Here is a 21,781-nt window from a genome sequence, read left to right as displayed (position 1 = left end):
AGTCTTTGTCCCTCACCCAGCCTAGCAGGATGGTCAGATGTCTGAGCTCAGTAAGAGGGAAAACATGGAAATCCAAGTGTTGGTACCTGGCCTAATGCCTAGTCCCAGCAGCCAAGGCTCTGAAGAAAGAAGGCAGCAGCTCCAAATGTTTGCATTTATTATAAACAAAGGTGCAGACCCTAGACTCTCAAAAACACGCCAACAAGTACAAAGCTAAGACATCTGCTGAGACGTTAACAGTGGGACAGGGGACACCGAGGTATTCGTGTCTGAGCGAGAGCAGCCACCTAGGGCCCCCTCCACCTTTGGTCCAGACCACCTGTTGGCCCAGGTGTCCCCACTGCCAGGACAAAGTGTTGACTAGGGTACAGGAGCTGGATATTCCGTGAGGCTGGTGTCAGGGGAAGCAGGGACTACCAGAGATCAGATGGCCCCTCTCCTCTGGGGGCCAATTTCCCTCCAGGACCCAGAGCTCTCAGCCTCACAGCAACTATCACATACATTTTGAAACAGAAAACAGGCAAAATGTTTGGCTAAAAGTAAACAAAATCACTGCAGGAAGGACACCTGAGTGTGTAAGTGGATTGAGGCCACCTTGCCCACCTGAGGTAGGGGCCAGGGCCAGCAAGGGAAGCCAGAACTGTGGGTGGATGTGGCCCTCCAGGTGGTCCAGGGAGGAGGCAGGGCAGTCCGGGAAGACACAATTAGGGGTGGGTGCAGCTCTGCCCGAGTTGTTTTGCTATTGGGACGCTGCCCACCCTCCCCTGGGCATGGCACAGGCTCCAGGGAGCGATGAAATATCTGCCAAAAGGACGGAAACCCAATGTAACCAGGTGCCCAGCCTCATCCACTCACCTGCATCATGGCTCTGGTTCTTCCATGGGTACCCCACAGTCTGGGGACAAGCTATGGCCTCAAGCAATGGCTAACCATTCTGCCAAAACCAGAACACGTGTGCATCTTGCCCACAAAAAGCTGTGCTACTCTAGTGTGACAAGCCCCACCTGGACTCCCTGGGGTGGTCTGGAAAAGAACTCCCACCCCATTCTGTGAATTTTGCTTGAGATTTCAAGGAAGCATAATTTCAAGTGAGGAAGAGAACAAAACATGGTCCCAGCAACTCTGGCAAGGATTGTTTCCCACCTCGTCGGCATCAAAAGAAGCCTTGTGTACAAACAGGACACACACACACTACGCACGGGGAGAGAAGGACCATGCCTGCATACCCATGCACACACATGACATATCAAGTGGCAGTCAGAGATGCAGGGGCATGCTCAGGGGGCTGCCTTCGGGGGGTCCATGTAGGCCGGGTTGTAAGGAGGCTGGCTGGCAGAGTAGGGTGTGGCGGCACCTCCTGAAAAGAGAGGGGACACCGGTTGGCTGTGGGCACAGCGCCTGCGGTGTGAGGGGGCAGAAGCGGGAGCTTTGGGGGGTCAAGCAGGGTCAGAGTGGGCTGTGGTACTCACCAGCCAACGTCTCATGGTAGGCCGGAGGGCCCATGGGCTGGGCTGGGTAGGGTGGTGGGTACTGCGTCGGGTATGGTGCTGCAGGCATCCCTGGCTGGGGGGGCATGGGGTGGTAGCCCTGGTAGGTCGGTCCAGGGTAGCTGGGTGGCACACTTGGGGGCTGCGGGTAAGGGGCGTGCACCACAGTGGTGGCCGTGGTGGTGGTCACAACCGCTGCAAAGAGAATCCCAGTCAGGACCTCCGGGCTTGCCACCCCTCCCTCCAGCTCAGCCGAATCAGGGCCCTGGTCAGTTCCCTTTGCCACCCTGGGGTCTATAACTGCACACAGGGGTCAGAGTGGGGTGGGCTGGGGGTGGGCATGCTTACGACGTGGTCGGCGGCACATCTTGTACAAGCAGCAGCAGGAGCAGGTGAAGCAGATGATAATGGTGACAACAGAGAGCACAAAGATGGTCAGGCCAACAGCTACAGTCGCCCCGAACCTGCCAAAGAGCCAGTCATGACCCGGGGCCTCTGCCCCTGCCCAGGACCAGCAGTCCACTCCCCATTCCCAGGGGGCACTCCTCTTGCCGGGAGACTTGGCAACACAAACAGCAACTTCTGGGTGAGTAGCTTGAACCTGTTTCAGCCTCAGTTTCCTCAAGCATAAAATGGGCTCTTTGTGAGTCTACATAAAGCACCGCACCTAGGGTCTGCCCCCCTTGTCCCACCCTCAGGAGCATGGGAGGGAGTTCTTCAAGTACCTCCCCACACACACACACATCTTGTCCACCCCCTCAACTGATGAGAGATGTTCACTGAAAACACGCCACAAGACAGGCACTGTGTGGTTTGAGCCAAAACCAGTGGTGGGCGGGACAGACCAAATCCTGGCTTCTGGAAGCCACAGTCCATTGTAGGAAGCAGATTTTGAAGGTAAAATGACTCAGGAAGCACAGGTGACGAAGACGGGGAGAAGTTCCAGGAGAGCGGAGGACAGCGGGGCCAGAACAGCGAGGAGAGGCACGTGGCAAACACAGCCCTTGCGCTGGCCGGCTCAAGCCCAGGCAGGGCTGCTGGCCCCAAGTGACAGGAGCCTGCGGGTGCACTGCGCCAGGTGCTCACATCCCTCCCTGGGCTCAACACTCCAACCGGCATGGCAGGTGGTGGACAGAGCCAGACGGATGGTCTGGAAGAGGAGGCCTCCCTGCCTGACGCAGGTGCCGCAGCAAGGACCACGACAGAATGGAGGGCCTGCCCTTTGAGAAAGCAGCCCTGGCGGGGAGTTCACCAAAGATGACTTTCAAGGGCAGGCAGAGCCCCTTGCTGGCCTCGCCTGCTCCCGGAGGCCAGGCTCTTTTCTAATAAAAGGTAAATGCTTGGTAACCGCACCAAGCACATTAAATCAGGGAAGGAGCCTGGTGAGCTGTGGGGCATCTGCCTCCCAAGGCCTCGCCCTGGGGGGAGGGGATTCCACCTCAGAGCCCAGCACCTAATCAGTGACACGCGACTGCAGGGCCATCACCATCACTCTTTTTCTCTCTCACTCTCATTTTGTCCATCTCTGTCTGTCTCTGTCTCTCTGTCTCTCTCTCTCTTGCTCTCACACACACACATAACACACACAGTATGGCGCCCAGGCTCACCCCATGTTAGCCTCTGCCTTCACTCAGGGGCCTCCTGCACCCCTGGACTTCCCCGCTTTCCACCATGGGCCACTCAGTTTCAATCTCCTCCCCTTTCTAGGAAAAGGAAAGCAAATTTCCTGGGCCCTCCCCTATCCCTGACGTCAGTGGCAAGAAAGACAGACACAGGCCCTCTTAAAGACACAGCGTGACCCAAGGCCCCAGCTGCTCCCAGCTGGGCTGGCAGCCTAGAGGGGCCAGGACTGGGGAGGGCCCAGGCACTCAGGCTGTCTTCCCAGAGCTGCCTCCCTAGCCTCGGCTGCCCAGGCCTGGCCCCTCATTGTGGCCTGTCCACCCGACTGTCAAGGATAGTGCTACCACAGGTCTGAGAGATGTCCCCGCCTCAGTGTGACTCAGTGTGCCCAACATGCCGCCGCTGGGCACTTTCAGCTCTCTAGGCCCACCAGCAGATCCTAGGGCCCTGGACAACATACAGCTCCTGCCAGCCCGTCCCCTCAGCTCCTCCTCTCCCACCAGCACACACTCCAAGCCACTAAGCTCCCTCTCCAATGTCAGGCAGATGCCTCCTCCAGTTCCCTTGGCTACCTGCCAGGTGCGATCATGTCACTCCCTGCTCAAAAGCCTACTATGGCTCCTGTAGCCCTTGGGATCACACAGGAATATGCTTGATCATTAACTTGTTAAACTCTTTGTGTATGTGTGTGTGTCTGTACTTTTCTGTGTATATATTATAGTTGACAATAAAAAAAAATCTAGGATTTTTCTCGTCAGATAGTAAAACATTGTATGTAATAAAGCAAATTTTAATCTTTAATTAAAAGTCCACATGAAATACAACTAGTTGTGTAGTCTGGGGCTCTGGCCACATTACCTTTTAGCTTTTTTTTTTTTTTTGAGGAAGATTAGCCCTGAGGTAACAGCTGCTGCCAATCCTCCTCTTTTTGCTGAGGAAGACTGGCCCTGAGCTAACATGCGTGCCCATCTTCCTCTACTTTATATGTGGGACGCCTGCCACAGCACGACGTGCCAAGCAGTGCATAGGTCCATACCCAGGACGCAAACCAGCGAACTGAATCGTTGCGCCACCAGGCCGGTGCCGCCCCCTCCTTTCAGCTTTTGAAAGCACCATGCTGTGTCCTACCTGAGAGCCTTTGTACATGCAGTTTCTGCTGCCTGGTCTACCATTCCCTTCCTCCACCCCCACGTAATTAATTCTTGTACACCCTTCAGACCTCAGCTCAAAATATCACTTCCTCAGGGACTCCTTCCCTGACCATGCAGATGAGGTCAGGCTCCTTGATAAATGTTCTTACAGAACCAAGTTTCTGTCTGTCTCAGTTTGTAAACACACACTCCTTCGTGTGAGCATTTCATTAACGTGCATCTTGCCTCCAGCCTGTGGATTCATGGAGGCACAGACTGCACCTGCTTTGGGCCATCACTGTATCTCCAGCACCTGGCATCCAGTAGGTGCTCAATAAGTATGTGACGAATGAATAAATTCACTCAGGGACCCTGTGGGCAACACCTAGTAGGACAGCCAGGCATCACGCTCGGAGGAAGTGCAATCTTTGAGGGGTGGTTGCACAGTGTGGCAGGGGCCTGTGGGACGACGCCTCTGCGGGGAAGGACTACAGCTTCCCAAGGCTGGGGCTGCCTTGCAGATCAAGGAGCCCAAAGGCCAAGCTCCGAAAGCAGAGTCAGCCCAGGCAGGAGGGGACAGAAGACCAGGGGAGCAAGAGGACAGGCAGGGAGCTTGCGGTGGGGCTAAGTTGGGCAGCCCTCAGGAGGCCACAGATTCCCAATGTTCGGACGGTGAAATGGCCGCCTGCTGGACACCAGCACTCTCACCATGATGCTGACAAGGCAGCTTACCGCTCATGACACAGTGAGTGTGAGAGCTGCAGAAAGGACGCTGTGAGGACTGGAGCAGGCACAGGTTCGCCGAGCCCACGCCTCACTTAATGGACCTCCCTGCCTTTGCCCTGCACTGTCACAGCAGAGTCAGAGCAAAGGGTCAGCAGTGGCTTGCCTGGGGCCCACAGCCAGAGACTCTACCACTCAGGTGCTTAAAAACACGCCAGTCCCGGGGCCGGCCCAGTGGCACAGCAGTTAGGTTCGCATGTTCTGCTTCAGCAGCCTGGGGTTTGCCAGTTCGGATCCTGGCTGCGGACATGGCACCGTTTGTCAAGCCATGCTATGGCAGGTGTCCCACATATAAAGTAGAGGAAGATGGGCATGGATGTTAGCTCAGGGTCAGTCTTGCTCAGCAAAAGGAAGAGGATTGGCAGCAGATGTTGGCTCAGGGCTAATCTCCCTCAAAAAAAAAAAAAACAAAAACACGCTAGTCCTGCCTGACCATCCCGTGAGTGGCAACGAGCTGGGAAGGGACAATGAAATCAGGATCCAAAAGAACCACGACAGGGAACCAAAGAAGCTCTGGGAACACAGCCACAGAGCGTTCAACAGTGCAGGACAGGACTCACCTGCCAAACAGAGGGGGGAGGGGGGGAGGGGTGTGGCGCAGAACACCTGGGCCAACTTTGAGCCCACAGGTAACATGCCCAAAGTATGGGGAGCATGGTGCCCACATCGAGGGAAGACATCAGCTGTCCAGGTTGTGCCAGGCAGATGTGGACTCATCTGAATCCCTGTGCTCTGACCTGGTGCCTTGTTCCTGGGGAACCCAAGGAGTCACCCAGGAGAGCTGAGGGCAAGGGTCCAAGAATGAAGAGGAGGAGGGGTCAGTGGTGGGGGATTGGGGGCAGAACTGGTGTGGGTCCCCAGAGCATGGGGTCTTTCCCCTATCGGGGCTTCCCTGAAGCTCCCAGACACAGCCCAGGCAGCAGGGGCTGCACCCATCAAGGAGCCAACACTCCAGTGGACAAACAACAGTGCCCTTGCCAAGGGGGCAGCACATACAGACCTCTCCTTGGGGCCCAGACAGGCAGTCACCTGAGAGCATTCACAGGAGAAGTGTCATTGGCGACCCTGTCCCCTTACCCTCCCAGCACCTGCTTCTCAAGCCCTCAACCTGTATAAGGCAGGTGCGGTACAAGAGGCTGGGGCTCCGCTCAGAGGGCAAAGAGGGAGAGACAGGGCAGGGAGGGGTGGGGGGCAAGTGGGAGGGGAGCATTACTCCAGTCATCTGTTCTTCCCAGTGCGTGGGCAGGATAGCCTGGGTGGGAGGCATGAGGAACGGAGCCGGAGCAGGGAGGCAGCAGGGCATGCCCACACTGCGCAGTGGTGTGCACAGCACAGCATGTGGTCAAGCTGACCAGACCTGGTTCTATGTGCACACCTCAGGGAGGGAGAGGTGCTCCTGAGCTGGCCCCAGTCACCTCCTTGCACTGCAGTCCCAGGAAGCCACTCCTCCTCCTATGCCCCTCGGGGAACCTTGTTCTGCATTGTCCCCACTCTCTGCTCTCCCAGCTCGTCTCCACCATTGCAAAAGAAGCTGTTCCTCCCCCTCATTCCTCCTGCAACTTCCATCTTACTCCTCACCCATTCATAGCAAATCTCTGCACAGAACTGTCTGCCACCACACCACCTCCACAGAGCTCATCTCACCATACACACTTCCAACTCACGCTTCAATCCACTCCACTGAACGGCTCCTGCCAAGCGCACCATGGCCTCCATGGTGTGGAACCCACATACCAAGCCAGCTTCCTGTCTCCTCCCACCTCTCTGAACCCAACCTCTCAGCTCCTCCTGCGCCCATTCTTCAAACACTGCTGACCCTAGATTTGGTCCTCAACACGCTCATCCCGCCCAAACCCAAGCCCTTCACCACAAACTCACTCCCCATTCCGCATCCCTATACAGGGCTAGACCTCCGACACTGTCACCTGAGAAGAGACGAGAGCACCACCTACCCCTTGCCACTCCCTCAGCCCCGTTCCTGGCAGGCAGCTGCTGAAGGCCCAGTCTCCAGCCTCACCTCACCCTGCCCAGCCCAGTCTCCCTCTGATCTCCCTCTGGTCCGACTACAGATCAAGATGCTATAGTTGCCACCTGCCACACCCTCCCTGCCTGCTCTTTTCATCCTCCATGGACCACCCAAAGTGGTCTTCTTCCTAAAACAGCAGACCCCAACACTGCCCATAACCCTCCACGGTGTCCACTGTCCTCAGGACCAGGCCTACTCCTGGGCACCTCCAGGCCCACACTGACTAGACATCAGAATATCCTATGAGGCCATCTGAAAACCCACAGTTCTGGGTCTCAGCAAAGGAGGGGTGCTCCCGGGATGTGGAGGGAGGGATGCTTCAAGGTCTCAGTCTCTAACCAGCCCAGGGGAAAGGGTCAGCCAGCAGAGCAGAGTGAGGAGGCCCAGCCCCGGGCACCGAGGAGGGCGCATGGGCTGCACTTCTTCCCCTCCCCCACTAACAGGAGCCCAGGAGTGAGGCCCCGTACCCACCCAGGCCCACAGGGCAGGATGGGGCAGGACAAGAACCCGGGCCCCAGACACAGGCCTGGAGTCCAAAGTCTCTTCCTCCAAAGGGGGAAGCAGGCAAAGGTGGAACTTCTACTGAGAGGGGCTTCTAGATCCACCAGGGCAGGGAGCAGACAGAACATAGAACAGACTCCACCAGGAAAACACATGCAAGCAGCTACATGCCCATTCCATCCACATGAAATGTTCGCCATGACATCTGCCATGGTGGCAACAAGACAGGGCAGGAACCTAGCCAAAGGGACTGGAGTTTGGGAGATTGGGCTGTTCCCTGGCCTCCTGAAAGGAGGGCCCAGACACAGTAACTGTGACCCACAAACGTTGACACAAGAACCGTGTATCATCAGTTGTCCCAGCATCTTTGCCCCACCATTATCACCCCATCACCATGCACCCTGCACCACCATCACCTCCATCACTGTCGCCATCGCCACCGTTGCCGCATCACCATCAACCTATCCCACAACCACTGCCCCCATCACCATCACCACCGTCGCCCTATCACCATATACTCAGCTCTGGAGCCCCCGTCACCCCATCCCTGCCACCTCTGCCTCATCACTATTGCCTTTTGCCACCGTCACCCCCATCACTGTCACTCCCTCCCCATCACCTACACCCATCAGTCACCTGTGCCTATCCCATCACCTAGGCCAACACGGAGCCTCACTCTCGGCCTTTCAAATCTCAACCTCCAACCACAGTCACCCTATCCCTAGCACAGTGATAAGGACACAATTTCCCAACATATGGATCAAGGGTCTTTGTGTCAGACATGGTGACAGCTTCTCTGGGGCCCCACCGCAGTAACTCTGTGCCATCCCAGTCCCCACAGGCCTCATCCTAGCCCACCTGAGCCCTCTTGTCACCTCTGCCAAGAAGATGCACCCAGCCTGCAGGTTTTATTTACCCTGACATGGGGTCGCTGTCCAAGCCGGAGCGAAACCTCAGTGGCGAGCCCAGCTGCTCCAGTGGCTCCATGTCGGTGGGCCCACTGCAAAGAGGAAACCTCATGATTAACACACCCAAGCCCCACCCAGCACCCCAGGAACAAACACTACCTTAACGCACACACAGAACATGCACAAAAGCCAACCCCATACACGCCAGAGAGGTAGCCCTGATGGCCTCCTCAGGACGGAGTTCACACACACCAGGATCTCAGGCTAAAGTGTCACATATTCTTCTCAACTGCACACAGGACGTTCTCCAGGACAGGCCACATGTGTGGCCACAAAACAATTCTCAATAGATTTTAAATGACAGCTACCATACAAAGCATCTTCTCTGAACACAATAGGATGAAGTCAGAAAGCAGTTACAGAAGACTACAATGCCAAAAGTTAAAAAAGAAAAAAGAAATGCTGAAAAAAGGTCATACCTTGGGAGACTAATTAACACGGCATTAAAAAGAAAAACTGTGTAGGTGCGGCAGCCCTGTGGTGTAGTGGTTAAGTTCAGCACACTCTGCTTCGGTGGCCCGAGTTCACGGGTTCAGATCCTGGGCACAGATCTACACTACTCATTAGCCATGCTGTGGCAGTGACCCACATACAAAATAGAGGAAGACTGGCACAGATATTAGCTCAGAGTGAATCTTCCTGAAGCAAAAAAAAAAAAAAAAGAGGAGGATTGGCAACAGATATTAGCTCAGGGCAAATCTTTCTCAGCAAAAAAACCCAGGAAAAAAAAAAAACTGTGGGTTAAATAAGAAATCATAAAGTAAATTAAGAAATATGTAAAACTGAATGATAATGAAAATACTACAGGTCAAAATTCGTGAAACACAGCTAACGCAGTTCATAGAGAGAAATTCATTATCTTTAATAGTGAGATGGTATTGAACTCAGGAGGACGGAAAAAATAATAGGGCAAACCCAAAAAACAAGGAAAGAGGTAATAGAAGTAAGTGCAAAAGTAAAAGACAACGTGGCCAGGGGTTCACCGCTTCAGATCCCAGGTGCAGACATGGCACCACTTGGCAAGCCATGCTGTGGTAGGCATCCCACATATAAAGTAGAAGAAGATGGGCACGGATGTTAGCTCAGGGCCAGTCTTCCTCAGCAAAAAGAGGAGGATTGGTGGGAGATGTTAGCTCAGGGCTAATCTTCCTAAAAAAAAAAAAAAGAAAGAAAGAAAATAATAGAGAAGACAAACAAAACCAAAGCTAGTAGAACTCTGGCAAGACTAAGCCAGAAAATGAGAAAGGTACAGAAAGAGAAAAATACAAAATATAAAAGGGGAGAGGCCTACCTCATGGCCTAGTGGTTAAGTTTGGCATGCTCTGCTTTGGTGACCCAGGTTTGGTTTCCCAGTGTGGACCTATACCACTCGTTGGCAGCCATGCTGTGGCAGCAACCCACATACAAAATAGAGGAGGCTTAGCAGAGATATTAGCTCATGGCAAATCTTCCTCAAGCAAAAAAAAACAAAAAAACAAAAACAAAACACAAAGAAAAAGAAAAAGGGAACTAACTATAGGTACAACAGTACCTATATTCTGATTCTGATTTGAACAAACCACCCATGAAAAGACATTTTTGAAACAAGTGGAGGTAACTGAAAACAGACAAGTATTGAAAGCTATTAATGAATTACTATTAATTGTGCCAAATGTGCTATGGATATAGTGGTTATATTTATTTTTAAAGGTCTCACTTGTACTCATAAAAACTAACTTTTAGGGGCCAGCCCAGTAGCATAGGGGCTAAGTTGGCACACTCTGCTTTGGCGGCCTGGGGTTTGCGGGTTCCGACCTCGGGTGTGGACCTCCACACCACTCATCAAGGCATGCTGTGGCAGCACCCCACATACAAAATAGAGGAATATTGGCACAGATGTTAGCTCAGCGACAATCTTCCTCAAGCAAAAAGAGGAAGATTGGCAACAGATGTTAGCTCAGGGCCAATCTTCCTTGCCAAGGAAAAATAAACTTCTAAGGAGAAATATGTATGATGTCTGGGATTTGTTTTATTTTTAAAGTAATCTAGAAAAAAAAGTGGTGGGAGGTATATGAACAACAGTGTCAGAGTGTTGATAACTATGGAAGCAGGTGATGGATATATGGAGATATTATATTATTCCCTCTACTTTTGTATTTATTTGAAAATTTCCAAAATTAAATGTAACATAAAATAAAATTTAAAAGTATTAGGAACAACTATACCCCAATAAATTTGAAGGACAACCAGTAAAGCTGAGGAGAAAATATTTTTTTTAAAAAATCAGTAGGCAGGCTTTGGCAAGTGCTGATATAGTGAAGAATACCAAGCTGGGATACAGTGGTGGCTGGCAAGAAAGATCCACGGAGGTGAGCCTGGCATCTGAGGGCTTTTTGCTCCTCTGGCATTAGCAAATTTCAGGGGACAGCTGAGAGGCTGAGCCAAACTCCGAAAGTCCCAGGTGATAGAGATCAGATGCAGAGCCCATCAGGTGGAGAGGCCCTGATGACTCCCCCTCACTTGGGCTGGGACCTGCAAAGCTGTGCCCCAAGAGGAAAGGAGAAGCTGAGCAGACAGCTTCTAACCATCTCAGTCTCTGCAGCTGGGCAAGGTGATCTTAGAGTGCTCCTGTTCTTGGAAAAGCAAACTAAATTCTCCCCAGAGGAAATCCTGAGCTCCAAATTTCCACAATCACTTTTGCAAATACAACGTTAGGCACACAATCAAAAAATTTCAGGAACACTAGGACACTAGACAACATCAACAGAAAACAACAGAAACAACTGACAAGAGAAATATCCACAGGGGCTTCAAATGTTGAAGTTATCAGACACTGACATTAAAATAACATAACATGCACTGTTCAAAGAGATTAAAGAAAAGATTGAGCAAGTCAAGAAAGCTTGAAATATAAAAAGAAGAAACAAAAATTCTACAACTAAAAAGTAATACAACAAATTAATAATTTATTAGACACAGTTAAAGATATAATTAATGAACTGGAGGATGGGTCCAAACAAATATATATGGACTGAGACTCAGAGACACAAAAAGATGGTAAATGTAAATAAAGAAGACAGTAGGTGAAATACAAAATACAGTTTACAAAAGGTCTTCCCTGTGTGTAATTAGAGTCCTGAAAAGAGTCGAGTGAGAGAATGGGGCAGGAGTAATCTTTAAAGAGATAATGGCTGCAAATTTTCCAAAACTGATGAAAACAGCTGATTCAAACAATGATTCAAGAAGTACTGTGAACCCCATGCAGCAAAAACCCAATACAAAAAGAAAAAGCTTAAAAGCAGTCAGGGAAAAGACATATTGCTTGCAAAGGAGCAGTAATAAAACTGTCAGCTGATTTCTCAACAGAAACAACAGGTATCAGAAGACAAGGAAATGAAAGCTTCAAAGTGCTGAAAGAAGTTTATAACTGCCAACCTAGAAATCAATATCCAGGAAAACTATCCTACAAGAAGGAAGGCAAAATAAAGACATTTTCAGACAAACAAAAACCGAGAAAATTTGACACCAGCATACCTGCATTAAAGGTAGAAGAAACGTGATCTCAGATGAAGCTGAAAGGTGCAGGAAGCACTAAGCAGCAGCAGAGAAGATCAATATATGGATAAATGTAAGTAAATAGTCACTGTCAAAAACAATTAAAATACGGTCTTTGGGGTTTACAATAGTGTTACAAGAGAGAAAGAGGGACATTATGTATGATAAAATGAGCAATTCATCAGAAAGTCAAAACAATCCTAAATATGTATGCAGCTAATAACAAAGCATCAGAATTCAAAAAGCAAATATTGACAGATATCTGTAGTCTCTCAGTAATTGATAAAACAAGCAGACAAAACCCAGCAAGGATAGAAAAGATCTAAACACTATTATCAACCAACTTGACCTAATTGACACTTATAAAACACTGCACTCAACAAATGCAGAATACACCTTCTTTTCAAGTACCTGTGAAATATTCACCACAGTACAGTATACGCTGGGTCATAAAATGAAATCGCGACAAACTTCAAAAGACTGAAATCTTAAAAGAAAACAACACGATGAGATATTACTACACAGCTACCAAAATTACTAAAATTAAAATTTTCTAGGAAATAACAATGATCTGTATCTTGACTGAAGTGTTATAGATGATGTATATATATGCTTCAAACTGAAACATTAAGTTCTGCGCATTTTACAGTATGTAATTATACCTCAAATTTAAAAAAAGATTTACAATATCAAATTTTGGAGAGGATGTAGCATAAACTGGAGCTGTCGTACACAGCTGGTAGGAGTGTAAATGGTACAACCATGTTTGGAAGTATCTGCCAAAGCTGAACAAATGCACGCAATGTCTCAGCAATTCCACTCCTAGATATTTACCCAGAAGAAATATATTCCTTTAAAAGGCACCAAAGATTTATAAAAGCCAGCCCTGGTGGTCTAGTGGTCAAGATTCGGCACACTGATCGCAAAAGCCAGGGTTCATTTCCTGGTCATGGAACCACACCACTTGTCTGCAGGTGTCATATTGTGGCAGCGGCTCATATAGAGAACTAAAAAACTAACAACTAGGATACACAACCATGTCCTGAAGCTTTAATAATAATAATAATGTTCCTCATGGGCCAGCCCCGTGGCTGAGTGGGTTAAGTTCACACGCTCTGCTTTGGCGGCCCAGGGTTTCGCCGGTTCGGATCCTGGGCGCAGACATGGCACTGCTCATCAGGCCACATTGAGGCAGCATCCCACATGCCACAACTAGAAGGACCCACAACTAAAATATACAACTATGTACTAGGGGGATTTGGGGAGAAAAAGCAGAAAATAATAATAATAATAATGTTTCTCTAAATCAATAATTAGAAAATGAAATTTTTAAACTATACTATTTATAGTACCACCAAAAAAATCAAATACCTAGGAAAAATTACAATGAAAGATACATAAGGCTTTGACATAGAAAACTATAACACATAATTAAGAGCAAATGAAAGAAAATCTAAATACATAGACAGATATGCTGTATTGATGAACTGGAAAATTCAATATAGTAAAACATCAATTCTACAAAAATAGTCTATAAAGTCAACACAATCTAAGCTGGCTTTATTGACAAGCTGATTCGAAAATTTATATAGAAACACAAATGGTTAAAAATAACTAAGACAATCTTGAAGAAGAATATCAAACCTTACTATAAAGTTACAGTAACTACAAGTCTGTTTTAGCTCAAAGATAGACGAATGTAATGTAACAGAGAGCCCAGAGACAAATCCACGCATGTGTGGACACTCGATTTATAAAAAATTGGCACTGCAGAATGATAAAAAAGGATACCTTTCTCAATAAATGGTGCTGGGTCAATTGGATATCCCTATTTAAAAATGAAATTTGATTTCTACTTACATCTGCTACTACACATATACTTAAAAGAAATGCATACACATGTGCATCAAAAGATACGTACAAGAATGCTCACAGCAGCATTATTTGTAATAGCCAAAAAATGGAAACAATCCAGATGTCCATCAACATTAGAATGGATAAAGTGTTGTATAAAACTTAACACCTTACACAGATGGAAATGAACAAACAGCACAATATGGATGAAATTCACATGTTGACAGAAAGAAACCAGACACAGAATAATAGGCAATATATGTATGATTTCATGTGTGTGTCTATAAATATAACAGGTGTGACAGGTTAATGGTTACCTCTGGGGATAACAGTGGGGATGCTGATTAGAAAGGAACATGATGGGGCTTCTGGGGTGCTATGATGTTCTATCTTGATCTGCTTAGGTGGTGGTTATGTGGACGTGTTTACTTTGTAATGATGCACTGAACTGTATACTTCAGATTTGTGTACTTCTTTTTTTTGAGGAAGATTAGCCCTGACCTAACTGCTGCCAATCCTCCTCTTTTTGCTGAGGGAGACTGGCCCTGAGCTAACATCCGTGCCCATCTTCCTCTACTTTATATGTGGGATGCCTACCACAGCATGGCTTGCCAAGCAGTACCATGTCTGCACCCAGGATCCGAACTGGCGAACCCCAGGCCGCCAAAGCAGAACGTGCGCACTTAACCGCTGTGCCACCGGGCCGGCCCCTAGATTTGTGTACTTTTATACATGCATGATATACATCAACTTAAGAAAATATATTTACTCCACCCCTCAAAAAAAAACTAAACTATAGAATTTAGGGATGCATACTTGGGTATTACAACTTTAAAGAAAAGCAATGTTAAAAGTTAGAATTGGGGGGCTGGCCCAGTGGCCGAGTGGTTAAGTTCACGTGCTCTGCTTTGGCGGCCCAGGGTTTCACCAGTTTGAATCCTGGACACGGATGTGGCACCGCTCATCAGGCCATGCTGAGGCAGCATCCCACATGCCACAACTAGAAGGACCCACAACTATGTACTGGGGGGCTTTGGGAGAAAAAGGAAAAACAAAATCTTTAAAAAAAAAAAAAGTTAGAATTGTAGTTACCTTTGTAGGGTAGAGAAAAGACAGCGATTGGGAGTGAGCTCAGGGTGACTTCTGAGTTACTGGGAATGTCACATGTCTTGACCTGTGTGGTGGTTATGCAGATATTTGCTTTGTGATAAATCATGGAGTTATACATTTATTTTGTGCAGTCTTCTGTATGTGAATTATATTTGATAATACAGTATAACACTATAAAAAACAACCTCAACAGATGAGTTGAACAGCAGATTAGACACAGCTCAAGAAATAATTGAGCAAACTGAGAGGTTAGAAGACATTATCCAGAATGCAGCATAGACATGAAAATATGGAAGAGAGACTAGAACAAGGACACTGGAGTAAAATATGTGGCATATGTCTAATTGGAGTTCCAGAAGGAAAGGAGAATGAGGAAGGGCAATATTTAAAGAAGTAATGGCAGAGAATTTTCTAGAACTCATGAGAGACACTAAACCACAGATTTAAGAAGCTCAAAAACTTCATAGCAGCATAAATAAAAAGAAATCCATCTCTCGATACATCATAGCATAACTGAAGAATACCAAACACAAGAAAAAAATCTTAAAAAGTTGTCAGAAGGAAAAAAAAGACATCTTTTAAATGAGGGATAACTAACTATTGAGCTGATGTCTCAACAGAAATAATGGAAGCCAGAAGACAACATGCTAGGGGAAAATAATGACCAACTTAAGCTCTGTTCAGATAAATATTCTTTAAAAATGAGATCAACATAATTTATCATATCAACAGAATAAAAGTAGAAAAATCATCTGATCATCTCTACAAATGCTGGAAAAATATTTGACAAAATTCAAGATCCCTTCATGATTAAAACTCCAAGCAAACTAGGATTAGAAGGGAACTTTCTCAACCTGATGAAGGGACCTGTGGAAAGCTACAGCTAACATTATACCTTATGGTAAGTGCTTTCTACCTAAAATTGAGAACAAGACAGGGATGTCTGCTCTCACCACTTCAATTCAACAAGATACTAGAGGTTCTAGCCAGTGCAATGAGACAAGAAAAAGGAATAAAGGCATATAGAATGGAAAAGAAGTAAACAGTAGAGAGAAAAAAAGGAATAAAAACAAACCAAAACAATATAGTAAGTGAAAAAGAAAGAAATACAGAATAGGAGAGAGAAATAAAAGCACAAAATAAGATGGCAAATACAATCCCAGAATACCAATTACATCAAATTTAAATGGAATAAATTCTCTTGTTTTTAAAAAAAGTTACCAGAATGGATTAAAAAACAAAAAAAGACAGTTGTAAAATACAAGGGCACCAAAAGGATGAAAGTAAAAGGGTGGGATATGATCCATCAGGAACCCTCAGGTATGGCTGGCAGTTATGCAGCCTGCTGTTGCCATTCCCAAGAGCACTTTGGAAGTCCTTAGTCAGTAACTAGGTGCATCTCTCTGATCTGGCAATTTGCTCCCATGTACACTTCCATGAAATTCTCACGTGGCTTGGTAAAAGGAGGTAGGAGGAAGTATAGGAGGATGTCCACCGCAGGTATCTATGATAGCAAGTTGTGGGCTCACAGCACAGAGAATGACACATCAGTGGTGGGCATGGGCCAGATGTACACACAGCAATGTGGATGGTTCTTACAAACACTGCACTGAATGCAAAAAGTAAGGGGGTTCACTGTGCCCACAAAACAATACAGACTTTGCAAGAACCCAATCAAACGGATATGGCAGACTGGTTGTTTATGGGGTGAGACGGGAACGGAAATGTCATGGGAGATTAAAATCAACATGGCGGGGAGGGAGGGGCTGGTCTTGCCCAGACCACTGATGGTCACCTGCAATGCACTGAGGAGGACGACCACCTCAACCCTACACCTGTGGCCAAAACAAAAGCAATACAGAATGTGGCAAAGGGAGACACACGCCAGGGCCTGGGACCCTCGTTCCAACCCATGAAACAGTCTAAAGCCAAGATGCAGTGTAAATCCATGGGCCACACCAAGAGGACACAGGCATGGCACACAGAGAGGCACACACCCATGCACTGTGCTCTCCAGGGCCACAGGATATCTCCACAGGATAGTACCTGCACAAAGCACATACAACCCCCCCAGGTACATGCACATCCTGTGGGGTACACTCACACCAAGGCACCCACCCTGAAGACATGCTGTACAAGTACACACCCAGGAGTGAGCCACAGGGCCAGCTGAGGCCACTGATCCCTGAGAAACCTGCTTAGCCCAAGGTTTGGTGAGCTGGAGCCCTTGAGGGTGTGGGAGAGAGGGGCAAGGGACTAACCAAGCAGGGTCTAGGGAGTCTAGCCCAGAACAGGTACCCCCCAACCCTGCTAGCCCACCACTCTACCACCATCTTGAGAAGGCTGAGAGGCCAAAGGGGTGGGGCTATTTCCCTTCCATGCATGCTCCCGCTGGGGGCAGGCTTGGGCCACCCACCCTGTGACCACTGGTGTACCCACCTGGCCTCAGGAACAGCACACCGTTCCTCGTTCCACACAAATTTCTTCAGCACGTCAGAGCAGCAGTACTGGTCATAACAGGTGCCGCAGCAGAAATCAGGACAGAACTCGGGGAAAAGGCTGCGTCCACGGGAAGCCGTACACACCTCACCGTGGGCTGGAGCAGAGAAACATTTGTTCACAAGGCCAGGCCTCAGCCATGTCCCAGCCAACAGAGCCCCTTCCCCAGCACCGCCAGCAGGCACAAGCATGCTAGACCGTCTCTGAGCCATCCTAGTCATTGGCCACCTTGGGAGACTACCCCAATTAGCCTTGCCCTTCCCCTGGGCCACAGGAGAGGGACCCAACAGGGCTCCCTCTCTCCCCACCAGTCCGCTTGCCTCCTGATGGGAGAGCGAACTTTCTAAATGTGAGTCTGACTGGGCCACACTATCCCTGGTTCCCACTGCCTCAGGATCAAGTCCAGAGGCCACAAAGCAGGGTCCAGATTGTAAAGAGCTTTGAGGGTCACCCCAACATCCCAGCCCTATCCACACTCTGACCATATTCGTGCCTGTTTCCCATCCTCCACCTTCAGATCTACTCATCCTTCAAGGCCTTACTACCGGCCCCCTCCTCCAGAAGCCACCCAAGCCCAGGAGTCACACAACTGACCAGTAACACCTCCGACCAGCTGCTGAGGACAAGGCACTGGGTCAGCTAGTTCTTAATCCTCATTCCCTCTCCCACCATCAGCCACAACAGCCTCAGTCCCCGCTGGACACCACGACTTCAGGGGCCGGCCCTCACAGACCACACCTTCACGGCAGGTCTCCTGAATAGTTCACCATCGGCCACAGTCACACCCACCACGTAAGTGTCCATGCAGCACTTAGCCCTGAGCTGGGCCTGCAGCAGGTGCCTAGGAAATATTTGTGCCCTCAGTGGCCAGGGCTCCGAGGCAATGGCACCATTTGAAGCCCCAGAACCATCACAAGGTTCTCAGCCACGGAGTTGGGATCTAAGGACATCCCCGCAGGCTGGGGTAAGGACAGAGCCTCAGTATATAAGGTCACGCTGAGGAGACCTGACTGACAAGTGTGGAAAATGACCCAGGGCTCCAGGTGACCACAAAGTTTGCAAACTTCCAGGAAGATGCTACAGCCAAATGTTCCCATGCATCTTTAGGCTACATTAGCAGAGATCTAGTGTCCATCAGCAGGAGGGGGCAGTCCTGGATTCTGCCTAGACAGACCCCAAATGGAACACCCAGTCCAGCAAGGCCCAGATGACTATGGTAGACTGGGGATAGGTCTGATGATAAACCCTGAGGTGTGGCTTTGTCACCTGGAAACAGTCACAGCACAGCACTCAGACTCTGGAGACCTAGCCTGGTCACTATATCCTCCACCCTGGGGCCATCGGCAGAGCCAGGCCCAAAGACAGAGGCATTGAGAGACCTCCTTGAGAAGAGAGAACTAGGAATGGGGTCGAGGGTGGGCGGATGTTTTGTTCTTGGCAGCTCCTGGTAGAACCCTGCTCTGGGCAAAGCTGTGGGGCAGAGAATTGGACCACCAACAGGTCCAACCCAGCCAGCTGTCCACCTGACAGCAGGTATGGTCAGCATGGCCCGTGCTACTGGGTAGCTCACGTGACCCAGTTCCAGCAGGGTCTTCATAGCCTTTACAGCCACAGTCCAGCCTAAGCCTCTAAGCTGAGGCTGAAGACATGCCGATGGCTCTGTTTGGGCCAAGAACCCATGACACAAATGTTCTTCTGACCCCCTGACACTCTGGACACGGCTCTCCAGACCTCACTGGACCAGGGACCAGAGCTCCACCATCTCACTTTCCTACCCCCAGATCCTCCAGATTCATGCCAGTCCCCACGAAACAAAGCTGTCCCCTCCTGGAAGCCACCCACCCTAGAAGGATCTTCAGCGTCCTAGCGCTGGGGCATGGGAGACTATTCTAATTCCCACTCCTAAAAGGCCCCAAGCCTGGCCTCTCCCACCTGTGAATCATCAGTCTACAATCAACACACACAGATAGTTGTGTTTCCTCCAACCCTGGAGGCCAGCCTCAGCCATATCCTGGAACACAAGTGCCATGGAGGCAGCGGTGGGGGCTCCCAGCCAATAAACAGAGGCTGAGAGGGAAGGCCTCTGATGGAGGGGCCAGCCCTCCCAGCAGCCACTACACCCCCACACACCTCCCCACTAAGGCCAGGCAGAGAATCCTACCCCAGACTCCAGGGACCAACCCCTTGGAACATCAGAGGGAGGACAGCCCTAGGCAAACAATGGTGGCAGCTGCCTGAGGTCTGGACAGTGTCAGTTCAGACAGAGGGGTGCTGGGTGGAGGAGAGGTCAGTCGTGGGGTCACTGACTGCCTCGGGGTTATTAGGGGTCGGTGGGAGGCACTGTGGGGATGGCGCTGCCTGGGCTCGCTCCAGGGTCGGCGAGGACGTGGCTGACCCCCATCGCTGGCCGGGACAAAGTGCCCCCACCCCCAAAGGCTCACCACCCGGAGGCGGCGGTAGCAGCAACAGCACCAGTAACAGGATCCGTGGCGCGGGGGTCGGAGCAGCCATGGCTGGGCGGGTGGACGGACGGACAGACGGACGAAAGCACCAGGGTCCTGGTACAGCCGCAGCCTCAGCGACCCGCGCGGCAACCCGCTTCCTCGCCCCGCCCCGGCCGGTTCCCGGAACCCCGCCCGGGAAGGAGAGGAGAGGAGGAGGGCGAGGCGAGGGAGGGGAAGCGAACGCCCCTCCCAGCCTCCGGGCTAGACCCACGTCCGGTGCCTGCGCGAAAATTCGGACCCTGTTCTGGGACAGCGGCGGGCGACCGGCGATCAGCGGAGTTGCCTTCTGTTCTTGGGATACTTCCCGCCCCCCGTCCCTCAGTGCCCAACCCTCGGGCCGGAGAGGCTGTTCGCCGGAGTCTGCATCCTTGCACAAGCGCCTACTCTTGTGCTGCGGAGAAGCCGACACAGCCCCTCCCCGCGCCTCGGCTTCCTCATTTGCCCAGGGGACCTCACTCCTACCTAAGGACTAGATGAGGTGGCGCGGGGACAGTGCCCCCAGCAGACCTCAGCACACAGTAGATGCCCCAAAAATGCCGGGTTCCTTCTGGAAGCCTAGTGCAGAGTCTTCCGGGGACTCCAGCTCTAAGGATACTCTATCACCCTGCCCCCTGTGACACCTCTATCCCCCTGGTCATCCTACCCTCCAGTCCAGGTAGGCTCACCCCTGGCTCAAGGCAGACAGTGTGGTCTGAGGGTGGGAACTGGCAGCTCCCAGGCACACCAGGCAACCTCCTGGCTCAGGGGAGTGTGGCTGGCCCACCCTTGTCTGCTCTGCTAGCATGTGCTCTCACAAGACATCCTGAGATGGGGCAGTGGCTAACAGTGGCCCTGCCACTCACTGTAGAGCAGGGGTCTGGCAGAGCCCGGGGAAGGGAGTGGAGCACTGTCTTAGTCCGTTTGGGCAGCTATAACAAAACATCATGGACTTGGTGGCTTATAAACAACAAACATTTAATTCTCACAGTTCAGACTGGGAAGTCCAAGATCAAGGTGCCAGAAGATTCTAGCTGATGAAGATTCTTCCTGGTTATAGATGACTGTCCTTTCCCTGTGTTCTCATGCGAGGGACCTCCCTGGGGCCTCTTTTATGAGGGCACCAGTCCCATTCTTGAGGACTCCAGCCTCATGATCTAATCACTTCCCAAAGGCCCCACCTCCTAATACCATCACCTTGGGTGGTAGGATTTCAACCTGCCACCTACCATGCACCTGGCACATTCAGTACGTTATACTCAACACAGTAAACACAAAATGTCACACTAACTAGGCACCTGAGCCGGTGTGTACACCCTATGTGCCACACGTTTCTCACGTGACTGCAGGGACATCAGTGTGACAAAGAATGAGACCTGAGGGTGATGAGGATTATTTTAGGCTGGTTACTTTTAAAAACTGTAGACGGGAAGGAGGCTCTGAGGAATAGAATGTCTCTTTGTTAAGAGATATTTACATTGTAAAGGAAATCTGGATCTGTAAAGGTGTCTCCCTCTCTGTACCAGGAAGAGGGGATGACCTTATCTCTAGAAACTCTTAATCAATGCCAAAGACAAGGACATAAATCTGCATCTTGTTTACTGTACTTGTGTGGTAATCTCCCATGATCGACTCCCCCTCCACCCCCAACATCCTCCTTTGTCTTTAGCTAAAAATAATATTTAGGTGGTGGCTTCTGCCATTTACTTAATCTGGTTTGATTCTTATCTAAAAATTAAAGGAGCACCCAATAACCAGACCCTACCTGCACTGATACCGTTTTAACAAC

General features: G+C 49.8%; 2 protein-coding genes across 4 annotated transcripts in view; both read right to left on the bottom strand.

The window, feature by feature from the left end:
* CCDC51 (coiled-coil domain containing 51) overlaps positions 1-8,542 on the bottom strand; it is a 38,443-nt gene extending 29,901 nt beyond the window's left edge. Inside the window, exon 1 of the mRNA XM_070575457.1 lies at positions 8,464-8,542. The gene's annotated coding sequence lies outside the window, so the exon portion shown is untranslated. The remainder of the gene's footprint in view (positions 1-8,463) is intronic.
* Positions 141-20,416, bottom strand: SHISA5 (shisa family member 5). Of its 3 annotated transcripts, XM_008527896.2 has the most exons (6): positions 19,954-20,416; positions 17,453-17,609; positions 8,464-8,547; positions 1,836-1,951; positions 1,470-1,682; positions 141-1,357 (listed from the first exon to the last, which is right to left on the bottom strand). In XM_008527896.2, the coding sequence occupies exons 1-6, from the start codon at positions 20,021-20,023 to the stop codon at positions 1,278-1,280; spliced, it is 720 nt and encodes a 239-aa protein (XP_008526118.2). In that variant the 5' UTR covers positions 20,024-20,416; the 3' UTR covers positions 141-1,277. The 3 variants fall into 3 exon arrangements, with proteins under 3 accessions (XP_008526118.2, XP_008526119.2, XP_008526121.2); XM_008527897.2 differs by lacking the exon at positions 8,464-8,547 and having other exon boundaries at positions 19,954-20,141; XM_008527899.2 differs by lacking the exons at positions 8,464-8,547; positions 17,453-17,609; positions 19,954-20,416 and adding an exon at positions 3,095-3,219.
* Positions 20,417-21,781: the final 1,365 nt, after the last annotated feature.

This window comes from Equus przewalskii, chromosome 15 (assembly GCF_037783145.1).
Source record: "Equus przewalskii isolate Varuska chromosome 15, EquPr2, whole genome shotgun sequence".
NCBI lineage: Eukaryota > Metazoa > Chordata > Mammalia > Perissodactyla > Equidae > Equus > Equus przewalskii.
Note: the sequence above shows the minus strand (reverse complement) of the source record. Positions and strands in the feature narration are given on the sequence as shown.

What these genes read in the sequence shown, in the direction of transcription:
- SHISA5 (XM_008527896.2), bottom strand. Translation starts at nt 20,023, where the DNA reads ATGGCTGCTCCGACCCCCGCGCCACGGATCCTGTTACTGGTGCTGTTG. An exon ending in GCTACCGCCGCCTCCGGGTG is followed by an intron (nt 17,610 to 19,953) that starts GTGAGCCTTTGG and finishes TCTCTGCTCCAG; the next exon opens with CCCACGGTGAGGTGTGTACG. An exon ending in GACAGCGACCCCATGTCAGG is followed by an intron (nt 1,952 to 8,463) that starts GTAAATAAAACC and finishes GCTCTTTGGCAG; the next exon opens with GTTCGGGGCGACTGTAGCTG.